Raw genomic sequence first — 13,457 nt, 5'->3', positions numbered from 1 at the left:
TCTTTAAACAGTGATGGTTGTATGATAACTAATAATTAAACAGAAATCTTTATTCGCTTTTAATATTTTCAAAAAAAGAATTCGCTTTCAAAAGATTTTGATATGATAACATGGTGAACGATTTTTTTTTCTTTTAATTGGTTTTTCTTTTTTTTTTAATTCAATTTAAAATAAAATTCAATCTCGAACCATTTATACAACCAACCGATTGACCTATATATATGTTGAAATTACTTCGATGGTGTTAACAAAAAAATATTTAAATGCTGAAAGGTCGGGATTTCTGTTGCTTTTTGTTACAGTGTGAGTCGTGTGCATGGCGGGCGAGGGGTCGTGACATGCAGAGGCTGCGGACGACCTTCAAACGGTCCAGGACGCCGACCGGTGCCGAAATGAAGACCCAAAGCAGCCTGGAAGTGCCCAAACAGGTCCGCAGTGCCTCGTTCGACGAGATCCAGCTGGAGGCAAAACGGGCACAACAGGCCGCTTCCGGTACAGGAGGGTTTTTAGCGGTTCCATCCCACGTCGGACAACGATCAAAATCGTTCGACGGTGGGGGTGGAGGAGGAGGAGGCGCTGGTGGGGGCTGTGGAGGTAGCGAGGAGGCCGGCTCGCATCTTGAAGTACCGACCAGGAAATTTCAAAGAAGACGATCCTCGGGTGATAGGGCTACTGCTACGTGTGTTCATTGTGTTTGTCTAGATGAATATCGTAGAATTTCGAGAACTCCTCCCACCGGTGATAGCAGTTATTCTTACAGCAGTAGCGATAGTTCGACCGATGATGGTGATAACGCTAATGATGACGATGATGATAACGAAGAAGATGAAACGTCACCGCAACATTATTGCATCACCGTCACATCACCCGATACACTTCCGCTGCCACTCCACGATTTAGATACACCCCCCGCCCGCCGACGTTCCATAACTTCACCGAAATTAGAACGACAAGAAGCCTTCTCTTTCAACGAAACCGTTCCAGATCCTGAACCGCCACCGGATCCGACCGGAGTTGTTGTCAGCGAATTCTTCTTGGCCGTTCCCGAATTGAAACGTGATCGCGCCGCTTCCGTAGATTCTTGCTTCATCCAGAAGAGCGGTGCCGGAAAGACAGAAGAAATCTCCAATGAACATCTACTGGATGTACCGTCACAAGCATCAGTTTCACTCAGGTCTCGGTCAGTTGATATTGTACTTCCTACGGAACAACAGGCTCGCTACAAGGCACTTGCTATGACTCCTGCACCAGATTCTGGGTATGTAGCACAATCCACACGGCACAAACCCCCTTACCGTAAGAAAAATAATAACCTTTTTTTCATTTCATACTTATATTTTTTTCTTCATCACATTATGGTCCTCTTTGTAACGTTTCCGTCTTTTCTTTTTCACAAATCATTGAAAAATAAATGGTCACTTTAATACAAGATAAATTGGAAAAAATTATGCAAGATAGAATGGAAAAATTCCTTAAAATTGTTTGTACATAATTTAATTTGGAAAAATATTTTTCTATATACAAAAAAGAAATCGTCTTTGTAGATATATTTATGTTTACATTTTGCTTGTGCTTCGTCCGGGTAAATACTGAATTAGCTTAGAAAATTACCCTTTTACCCTTTTTTATATATTAGTGATAATTTTAAAAAAATATATATAATTTTTTTAAGTTTCCTCCTATTTACTTGTTCAGAAATTACTCAAGATTCAACTTCTATTAATTTAACGAAAAAATAATTACAAGTAAATGAGGGCTTTTCTATTTATATATATTTTTATTATCTTAGCCTTACGTCCCTTATAAAGTTAAAAATCTAATAATTTGTAAAATAATAATTGAAAATATGAAACCCCGTTTCTTGTTATGAAACAGTTCTAGAATATTTTGAAAGTTAATTTTCTGTACAATTTTCTAGTTAGTATATGTATTGAACATTTGATATCTATCCTAAGAAATATATATGTGATTTAGGGAATCGATTAATTCTCTTTCACCCTTTTTTATAGGGGTTGAAAAAATAATTTTATGTATTGTAAGTGTTATATTGACAGAATCTAATCCTACTTTTATGAAAACTGGATTGTAAAATATATGAAAATTATGGATTCAACCATTAATCAATTTAGAGTTGGTTTAAATGTCGCTTAAACGGAAAAGTAGACTTTCTTTTAATAAAATTTTGAATTTTCCATCTACTTTTAATTTCAAGCTACATATCTATAATTTTTGTAAAAAAATACTAAGTAAAGGAAAATATAAGTTCTTATAGGTAATTTTAAAGAAATTTTCTAAATTTGCCATAAATATTACGCTTGGATGTTTTAGAAATAAATTTGTCTTTCGAGTAAATACTGTGATTTATTTTATTTACCTGGTTTTTTTCTTCAGTCATTTGTCTGGTTTGATGCAGCTCTCCAAGATTCCCTATCTAGTGCTAGTCGTTTCATTTCCGTATACCCCCTACATCCTACATCCCTAACAATTTCTTTTACATATTCCAAACGTGGCCTGCCTACACAATTTTTTCCTTCTACCTGTCCTTCCAATATTAAAGCGACTATTCCAGGATGCCTTAGTATATGGCCTATAAGTCTGTCTCTTCTTTTAAATATATTTTTCCAAATGCTTCTTTCTTCATCTATTTGCCGCAATACCTTTTCATTTGTCACTTTATCCACCCATCTGATTTTTAACATTCTCCTATAGCACCGCATTTCAAAAGCTTCTAATCTTTTCTTCTCAGATATTCCGATCGTCCAAGTTTCACTTCCATATAAAGTGACGGTCCAAACATATACTTTCAAAAATCTTTTCCTGACATTTAAATTAATTTTTTAAGTAAACAAATTATATTTCTGACTGAAGGCTCGTTTTTCCTGTGCTATTCGGCATTTTATATAGCTCCTGCTTTGTCCATCTTTAGTAATTCTACTTCCCAAATAACAAAATTCTTCTACCTCCATAATCTTTTATCCTCCTATTTTCACATTCAGTGGTCCATCTTTGTTATTTCTACTACATTTCATTACTTTTATTTTGTTCTTGTTTATTTTCATGCGGTAGTTCTTGCTTAGGACTTCATCTATGCCGTTCATTGTTTCTTCTAAATCCTTTTTCCTCTCGGCTAGAATTACTATATCATCAGCAAATCGTAGCATCTTTATCTTTTCACCTTGTACTGTTACTCCGAATCTAAATTGTTCTTTAACATCATTAACTGCTAGTTCCATGTAAAGATTAAAAAGCAACGGGGATAGGGAACATTCTTCTCGGACTCCCTTTCTTATTACGGCTTCTTTCTTATGTTCTTCAATTATTACTGTTGCTGTTTGGTTCCTGTAAATTTTAGCAATCGTTCTTCTATCTCTGTATTTGAACCCTAATTTTTTTTTAAATGCTGAACATTTTATTCCAGTCTACGTTATCGAATGCCTTTTCTAGATCTATAAATGCCAAGTATGTTGGTTTGTTTTTCTTTAATCTTCCTTCTACTATTAATCTGAGGCCTAAAATTGCTTCCCTTGTCCCTTTGATTTTCCTAAAACCAAATATTTACCTGTAGGAATGAAATAGATGGAACAGTATTAATTCTTACTTATTAATCAAGGGAAATATTCCTACTAATTTCAATTTTTCAAATGTTCTAGTCTCAGTACTTCTTTATTAATTTAAACCCTTAATAGTTTATTAATCTAAATAATATTTTCTTCCTAGTTAAATATCCCCTAAATATTCCAACATCATCTAAACTCGTAAAAACTCCTGATTGTCTTTTTAAATATCTTTTTTGTTTGTCCAGATTCCATGGTTGTTTTATGGAAAATTTTACGTTATAGAATTTCCCAAAGATAGTATGCAAATTCGTAGCTCAACTTATAATTAGGATGATACAAAATCCTGATATTGGGATTACTATTTCTTAGTTGAAATATCTACGATTTATGGTAATGTTTTTAATTTCTTCCATCCTGATACGTAACAACACAGTTGCTGTTATTCAATCTTATGTCGAGCGATTAATGTAATATTCGACTACTCTAGATTTACTGGCAGATTTGTCCGATTAGATTAATATAGAAAGCTTTGTTCCATTCTATAGTAGTAACAAATCTAGGCATTCACCGGAATTTTTTGTTAACTTACTAATGTGTTTTTACAAATCAGTAAGTTTGAGCTCTATATATATATATATTTTTTTTTTTTTTTACTTTTCCAAAATTTTGTTAGGAAAAACTATAAATTTAATTAAAGTGGCCTAAATTTTTATTATATTTTTTTTTCTAGATGAATCACTTATTTTTATTATTACTATTATTCAGCCTGTTGTTTCTGAAGTAAATAAATATATTATTATTCGATTTCATTCTTTTTACTGTAACTACTACTATTATTATTATTAATACTTTTTTTAAGAACTGAAAACTGAACTGGTTTTTGTTTTATTTTATTAAACAACTATTTTCTTTAGTTAAAGCGAATGTAAAATATTATTTTATTTTTCCATCGATATTTTATTTCAAATTATATAAAAGGTGCCCCACGAAGCGGTATACGGTTTTGATTTAGTATCACTCACCCATTTCCCAACCGATTCTGTTGAAATTTTACATACTTTTTAACGAAGATTCTGAAAATTTTCTGTGAAAATTTCAATGTTCTTGAATGTATAGAAACAAAATGGCTGGTTTCATATAAAAACATCAATTTCAGATAAATCACACTTTTATTTATTACAAAATAGCTGGTAAAAATGATTAAAAACATATAATTTATTATAAAACAGTTTTTATATAGAATAAGATAAGTTAATAATTAGTCATAACCATAACTAATTGATTTTAATTCTTCTAATACTAATTTTCATCTGTTATTAATAATTTTTACCAGATATTTTGTAATGAATAAAAAATGTGGTTTATCTAAAATAGATGTTTTAATTTGAAAGGCGCCATTTTGTTTCTGTAAATCTTAAACAGGTGATATTTCACAGAACATTTTAAGAATTTTTTTTAAAAGGTCTGTAAAGTTTCAATAAAATCGGTGGGTGAATGGGCGACTGATAATCAATAGCGTATACGTGGGAGAAATACAGTATTTAAATTAATAATTTTATTTTGATCTGATTATTATAATATATATATATTTTTTTGGAATTCTAATAATATTTGGAATCTATAATTAATTTTTTTTTAATTAAAAAAAAATTAATTTAAAGGTAATCAAACTTTTCCATAAAAATTAAATTAAGAAAGAAAAAAAAAGATTTAGGATAAATATTCCCAGTACGCTTAAAAAAAAATCAAATTTCATCTCTTTTAAAACTGGTTTAAAAGGAAAATTAGTTACCATTTCCTTTTTAATTTATCCATTATCCATTATGAAAATAATTATCCTGATCAAGCTACCTGATTTGTATAATGATTATATTTGAAAGTCTTCTTTCACCATAGTTAGATTTTCGTAAAATGTTTATTTCATTCCATTGAACATCAGATGCCTTTTCCTGATTACAGAAGCCTTTTTTAGGTGGCTTTATTATTCCTAAACCTGCTTTTTAAGATTAGTCAATGGGTAGAGTGGTCTCACTTATACTCATAAGGGAATACTTTTCCTGAAATTAACTACTGTTTTTACCTCCATATTTTATTTTAATCAGTATTTTCGATGCATAAATGTATTGATAATTTGGAAATTCGAGTATTCTTCAAAAAGTTTGTTATACTAGTATAATATTATTTTAGTATTTCTTTTAATACTATTTTTAACTTTTAAAAAACATACATATTTCATTATGTCCAACACAATCATTTTTGTTAATATCTCTGGAATACCATGCCTCTTTATAATGGATTTAAAAATTTTTTAAGATAATTTAATTAAAATTTCTTAAATATCAACGATTATTCAACAATATCCTGAAGGATGTATTACGTAAATTACCTATGATATTAAAAAATTGACTTTTTCTTAAGATAATATTTAATCTTTTACTAAAAATTAAACCAAGATCATTTTTTTTATATACTACAGTTCAGTTTATATCAGTTGTCTATTGTGATGTTTTACTAATTTTTTATGACTATTTCTTTTTATTTTTAATTATTCACTTTAATTTTTAGTAAAATATTTCACTTTATGTTGTTACTATTATCTTCAAATTAAACATATTTAAATAAATTCGTAAGTAAAATCTAAAAAAAAGAAACAAGCATTTCGATTTTTAAACAATCATCGTTAGTTATTCTACTGATGAAGATTATATAATAAGTGAAATGAGCACCAACTGTTCTCGAGATTTTCTTTACTAATATGCTTTTATATATTAATAATGCTTAATAAATATTCTTTAAGCATTATTTATTTATGAATTTATTTTAATATATATTTACTCTTTCTTTGTATTTATAAAATATTTAAATAAACTGTTTTGTTAGCTTTTGTTTCTTTTACGTATATTTCTTAGTTATGCTGTTTATATAAATATCTTTAATCACTCTTCTATTATTATGGATTTCATTTTTTTTAAATATTGATTATATGTTGTTTGTAGGATTTTTTTGTTTTGATTTTATATGGCAATTAAATTTGATTTATGACATTTTGTAATATCCAGTTATATAGGTATTCTTTCGGTTAGCAGGCAGATTTTTTAATACTAAAACTATAAAAATGCCTTCCTGTTGGAAATATTTGAGTTATTACTTCGTACAAATATATCTTATATGCCTTCTCAAAGTATTAAGCCATTTTTTATTTGTTTTTTTTTTTTTTTTTTTTTTATTTTTGATGATATTAAAACTAATTTTTTGCACTTTACTGCTTACATAATTTCCATTTTATTTTGTTTTAAAATAATTATTTTTTAAATTAATTTAAAATATCTTACAATGTCTATTGTTTACATGATTTACATTATTATACCTTTTATCTCCCACTCTTCCATATTCACTCTACTATCAATTTATTTATTTTACACTTTTTAGTCAATTTTTTTTTTAATAAAATGATATGTACCACAGTGCAGTGAGGCAACGACGAAATATTTGATTCTTATCACATAGCGATTTTGGCGATAATGACGTAAAAATGCTAATTTAAAAAAAATTAAATGAATGATTTTATACATTTGGTTATACTAATATTTTAAATGTTAAATACATTTACCTTAAGTAAATTAATCATCATATAAGTAAACGTTTGAGTATTATATATAATTATTTACATTTAAACATCCAAAACATTGTAATTAAAAAAATTATAGTTTGTAAAATAGCTAAAAATTTAGGAAAATTATAAAAATATAATTAAATTGAAACTTTATTAACAAAAACAAGAAGATAAATTTAGAAAATAAAAAGAAGGTAGATCGTGGCTCGAGATGGATATTGAGCTGTTGAAATTTGGATGACCCATAATTCTTCAAATTCCAGCGAAAAGGCCTTCTTACACTTTCAGGGATAGCAAATGATACCTGTTAATGTAGAAAATTTGAAATTCCTCACAAAGTGAAAACTGCAATAATATTTTTTTTAAAAAAAACAGACTGTTCTGTCATAAAATCAGACAGAATATCGTAGAGAAATTATTAAAAACCAATTTATTATAAATTAACAGTAACAAAATTCACTGAATAGGTTTTGACAAAGTAAAAAAACAGCCTTTACGATTTTTTTAATGTACAAAAATCTCTTAACATTATTATTAAGGTTTATATTAAATTAACATATTTAATTTATTTATTATATAAATACAACATAAAATATTATTCGTTTGTATTAATTTAATGATGAAATTAGTTAATCTTACTTGAATTTGTTCATTATATAGGAGTCATTTTGTGAAATATATTTTTTTTTTTTACGTAAATTCATATTTATTTGAATTCAGTATTTTAATACAAGTGTAAAGTAATTAGTCGATGTTATTTCAAAAGGAGACTAATTTTATTTATGCTCCATTAATTCCGGAATAGCTTCCTCAGTTTTTGTTTAATATCAAACTTAAAAAGTAATATTTCAAATTTTTTCGGAAAGTTCAACCGTATTTTCGGGTTTTTAAAAAAAATATTATTCATTAAAAAATTATAAAAATTAAATTCTACCATACTAAACGGCATTTGTATGTGTGTGTCCCACTTAGATAAATGCTGTTGCCATTAATGTTAAAAGAATTAATGATCCTGATATTCATGTTTTTTTTAATTTAAATGATCCATAATATATTCCTCGTTTCCATTCCTTAACACCGGAATGTACCGATCTCTAGCGGAAAATCCCGATTCGTTACCACATTTCTCGTAGTGTCAGGTGTATACTTGTTATATTATTATATATCGTATTTATGCGAAATAAATATCGATATATATACTTTTTAACCAATTCCGAATTTTTGGATGAAAATCGCAAATATCTCGAAAACGGTCGATCCTAGCGCTTTGAAAAATATCTTTGACCCTTCTCGGCGGAATTCAGTCCGCTTCCAGTGGTACTCCGTCGGATGATAATATTTTCAAGTACCCCCGGGGCGCTGTTCGAAAATTGGTGAGGGGGTACCATCGTAATATCTCGGCAACTGCTCGTCCGATTTTTACGATTTAAACGTATGTGTGTATCGAGCGCTAACTGTTTAACTTATCAGGTACACTCCTGATTGATCGAATCTTGGTTATCCGGAAATTAAATCGTTTAGCACTATGTTTTGATTGCACTCACACACCGTAAAACGTACCGATCCGATCTTTCGATAAATACGTTCAAATCTGTGCGCTAGCACAGCTGCGAAGAATAAACTAAAGACTAAAAAGTAGAAAATAAAAATACATAAAAAAACCATTCTTGTACAGGTTTATCATAAAAGAATGGTACGGTTTCAGTAATTCATAGGAAGATTGTAGGGAAATTTGTAGATGTTATATTGGTATCCCTGAAAGCCCCCAACCCAAAAGTTTGTTTATCAGCAGTTGTAACCACAACGTCAGTTCTTGTATTGTTGTTGCGGTGAGTTTAGCGAGTTACTATGTTCTCGGATAAACACAAAAACAAAGTGTGTTTTATTGATGGCTGAATTAAAATCCGTAATTTTAGTTCAACGTGCGTTTCGACGTGAATTCGGAAGAGATCCAGCTCACAAAAATAACATAACACGTCGGTTCAAACGATTCGAAGAAACCGGATCGGTTAAGAAACAGAAATCAACCGGCAGACCAAGTGTACCAGACGAAACGGTTGAACTAATTTGAGGGTCGGCAATTAGAAGTCCTGGAAAGTCCATCCACCGTCGAAGCGTCGAATTAGGTATTCCAAAATCAACGTTCACAAATTTTTACATAAAAACCTGAAATTGCACGCTTATAAAATCGAGATACTGCAGGAATTGAAACCCGATGATGATATAAAACGTTACAATTTCGCTGTTGATATGTCGGACAGAATAAGTGAAAACGAATCATTTTTAGACGATATAATTTTTATAGACGAAGCTACATTCCATGTTAATGGATGTGTTAACAGACACATTTCACGATAATGGGAATCTGAAAACCCACACGCAATTATTGAGAAACAACGCGATTTGCCTAAAGTTATTGTTTGGTGTGGTGTGATGAAAAATCTTGTAATAGGGCCTTTCTTCTTTGCTGAAAAAACAATTAATGGTGTTGTGTATCTTGACATGTTAACCAATTATTGCTTTCCTCAGCCGGATGAACTCGAAAACATTCATCGACTTCATTTCCAACAAGATGCTGCTCCCCCGCACTTCAATGGATCGGTCACGGTCGCTTTGAACGAAAAATTTAGAGATCGATGGATAGGCCGGCAAGGACCCATACTTTGGCCTCCAAGGAGTCCAGACTTGACACCTTGCGACTTTTTCTTGTTGGGGTACATCAAAAGCGTTGTTTATTCACAAAAAATTCGCGACCTACACCGCTTAAAAAACAGAATTAATGAAGCAATGACAAACGTTAACGAAGAAATGTTAACTAATGATTGGAGAGAATTTGAGTATCGTTTGGAAATTTGTCGAGCGACTAAGGGCGCACATATTGAAAATTTATTAATTATGTAAAAAAATGTTTGAGACGACAAATTTGAAAAATAAAAAAAACATAAACTGTAAGTAATTCTGTTTTAATTTAAACCATGTTCAAAACCGCACCATTCTTTTATGATAACCCTGTATTAAATGCAGTAAAAATTAAAAAATAAAAAAAATATGTAAAAAAGTTTTTAAAACAACGCTCTTAAATTACACGCACTAAAATGTAAAAAATATTTTTCGGACGGTATCTCAGAATGGATTTGACAACAAGGTTGATGATATGTAAGATTATGTGAAAGTCATAACTTCAAATTAAAAATTTGATGTTTTTGCTAATTCTTTCTTATGCGTGTTTGCACCTCAGTCTTTAGGCCATTCACACGCATAAGAAATAGCTGGCAAAAACATCCAATTTTTAATTTGAAGTTATATTTTCACATAATCATACACATCACCATCAAAGCTTGTTGTTAAATCCATTCTGAGATATCTCCTAAATAAAATTACTTTTTACCTTTTAATGAGTGTATTTAATTTAAGAGTGGTGTTTTAAACATTTTTAGATATGTATTTATGTGATTTTTTTTTTATTCATAAAAGAATGAACTATAACAAAAAAGTAGACACCGGAATGTACCGATCACTAGCGGAAAATGCCGATTCGTTAGTATCAATTTCTAGAGTTATATCAAATTTCATCATTCAAAAAAATATTTTTACGTAAGAGGTAATCAATTTTGGATACCTAATAACACCATTCTGAGATGCCGCCCGCCAGGAGAACCCGACCGGGGGGTCTAGCTGCGGAGGCGTGACATAGGCCTTGCAGCTAGTAAATATCTCTGTTAATATGTAATTAAAAAAGTTCGATATTTTTTTGAACAAACCTCGTATATATAAACCGACTTAGGAACCCTTTTTAAATAAGTATATACGGTCATCCGAATTAAAAATTTGAAGTTTTGATTTCTTTTAAATTTCTGATAATTTATCAGGTTTTTTTGTAAGTTTTGGCTTCTATTTAAAGTTTTATGTGAGGTTGTTGTCAAGCAATGGGGTGAAATGGAATTCAAATTTTTTATTACATTCTATTATATTTTTTAATCTGTGCGCTAAATTCAGTATATCTTTGATAAAAATACAACCGCTGTTACTAGAACTCAAAATATTTTATTATTAAATTCTGATATTTCCCCTCAATGGTACTTTTAATACTGCGTTATTTTTAAAGTAAAAACGTCATTTAATGAATGGGGCCAGCCATATTGATTCCAATTTTTATTATTGAATATTTTTGTATTTTTCGGTATTATATACTGTAACTGTTGCATAATTAAGTCATTAATATTTAAAAACATTATGGCGTGTTTGAAATAAAAATCTATTTAAGAAAATTATGCGACCATTTATTTACTCGTTTTTGTTTTTAAATAAAAATATATTTCATGAAAATCTGTAAGTAATTATGTTTTTGATACCACAAAACAAATCGATGTTATTTTTTTTTACGTTATATTATAATTTTTAAATTAAACGGCTGGAACCTGTATCATAATTTGGATCTATTTGAAACAAATTTTCATTATGATACTGGTATTCAACCGATCAAAAGGCTACCCTTTTCAACTACTGACCAATCAGAAGCGAGGATTGTTTAATGTATCAGCTTATTTTTATCACTTTGATTATAATCCTGTGCTTGCTAGCAGAGGTTAATTTGAAATTACACGAACAGCTAACTAAGTTTCTATATTACACTGATTATACTTTTGTTAATTATGTCGGATTCTAAGGAAGAAATATCTTTAACACCGATCGATATTACTGTAACCACAGAACTTATGACTAATAACTTATTGCCACAGAAATGTTTAATGTAGTGATTTCCAAACTGTGCGCCGCGGCACCCCGGGGAACCGCGGCCTCTTCACAGGGGCGCAGCGAAATATTGTATTAAAACATTTATAATTACTAATTTAATGTTAATAAAGTAAAAAAATAATGAAAATACACGAGTTTTATTTATTTTTATCTCTTTCTTACGAATAGTTATACTTTTTCTTAGGGTAGGACGCCATAGAAAAATTTTAATTGAAAAAGGGAGCCGCGACTCGGAAAACTATGGGAACCACTGGTTTAATGTATTTTTTTGAGAAATTAAAAAAAAATATTCCGTAAACAATGCATTCTATCATTGATTTAAATCAATATTTATCATTCGTAAAATTTACTACATTCGCCGTCAAGGCTTGTCGTTATCTTATTTCGCAGTCGTGCATTAATGGCCATCATTATAGGCTCGTTGCATAATATACTATTATTTTATACTACGGGGGTTTTTTTTTATTTAAATTTTTTATTATTAAAACATTAGAAAAAATTTCAGCAAATCAGTTAATTATATGCACTGAAAAATTAAAATCAAAATAAATAATCCTTTTAACATTTAATCTTTTAAGTTACTTGTTAATTTTTATTATAATCTGTAATGAATTTTTTATGTAAATGTCAAGTAAATATTTATTTCATTCTGTTAAAATAAATGTTACGAAATCTACAGGATGTAATGTTTAATTGAAATCGTAAAACTAATTCATTTGTTCGGGTTACATCATCCTGTTCGTTGTTACAGATGCTTTTGATAATATTTTAATGTAACTGCTAGACAGCATCCATTGCCATCTGATATTGATTAATGCAATTTATATTCTGTCTGTAGTTAACGTTTTAATAGGTCGTAAAAAACCGGGGTTGGAGTAATGTCATTTTAAAACTAACTTTTGCGATCAATTAAATCAGTGTATTTCTTTTTTTTATGTTTTTATTGTTTTTTAATTAATATGGTGGTAGATTATTGTACATTTTTATATTTTTTTTATTGATATAATTATGCCTTGCCATAATATTCTTATGTTTTTTTTACTTTCTCGTCTATATAGCAGCTATAGCTAGTTGCTAGCTGCTGTAGCAGCTATATAGCAGCTACAGCTATATAGTTTACCTTCTATATAGAAGGAAAACTATGGTGATCGGTCAAAATTGGGCATATCTTGTTTTCACCGAATTTTGACCAATTGACCCCTAAGGACCCCAAAAAACCGAAAAATGACATCGAAATTTCCGCAAAAAAATGAGCGTACATATGTATGTATATTGGCATGTAGGAGAAATAATCACCTTATATCTCCAGAACAACTTTACCGATTTTCACCAAACTTGGCTATAATATTTTTATAGTAGGGGCATTGATGCTATTAAATTTTCAATTCAAAAGGTCAGGGGATGGGGATACAGGAAGGAAAAACGAAATCGTCTCCAAATTTTTCATAATTAAGGTTATATATATGTTTTTATATAATTTTGTGAATATTAATAAACAACTTTTGAAAAAAATAATTGCTAAATTTCATGCC

At 29.6% G+C, this 13,457-nt stretch overlaps 1 protein-coding gene across 1 annotated transcript in view; it reads left to right on the top strand.

The window, feature by feature from the left end:
• Positions 1-338: 338 nt before the first annotated feature.
• rdgA (retinal degeneration A) overlaps positions 339-13,457 on the top strand; it is a 369,811-nt gene continuing 356,692 nt past the window's right edge. Inside the window, exon 1 of the mRNA XM_075378003.1 lies at positions 339-1,244. Coding sequence (XP_075234118.1) covers positions 339-1,244 — 906 coding nt within the window. The remainder of the gene's footprint in view (positions 1,245-13,457) is intronic.

This window comes from Lycorma delicatula, chromosome 11 (assembly GCF_047948215.1).
Source record: "Lycorma delicatula isolate Av1 chromosome 11, ASM4794821v1, whole genome shotgun sequence".
Taxonomy (NCBI): domain Eukaryota; kingdom Metazoa; phylum Arthropoda; class Insecta; order Hemiptera; family Fulgoridae; genus Lycorma; species Lycorma delicatula.
This window is presented reverse-complemented; position numbering and strand designations above follow the sequence as displayed.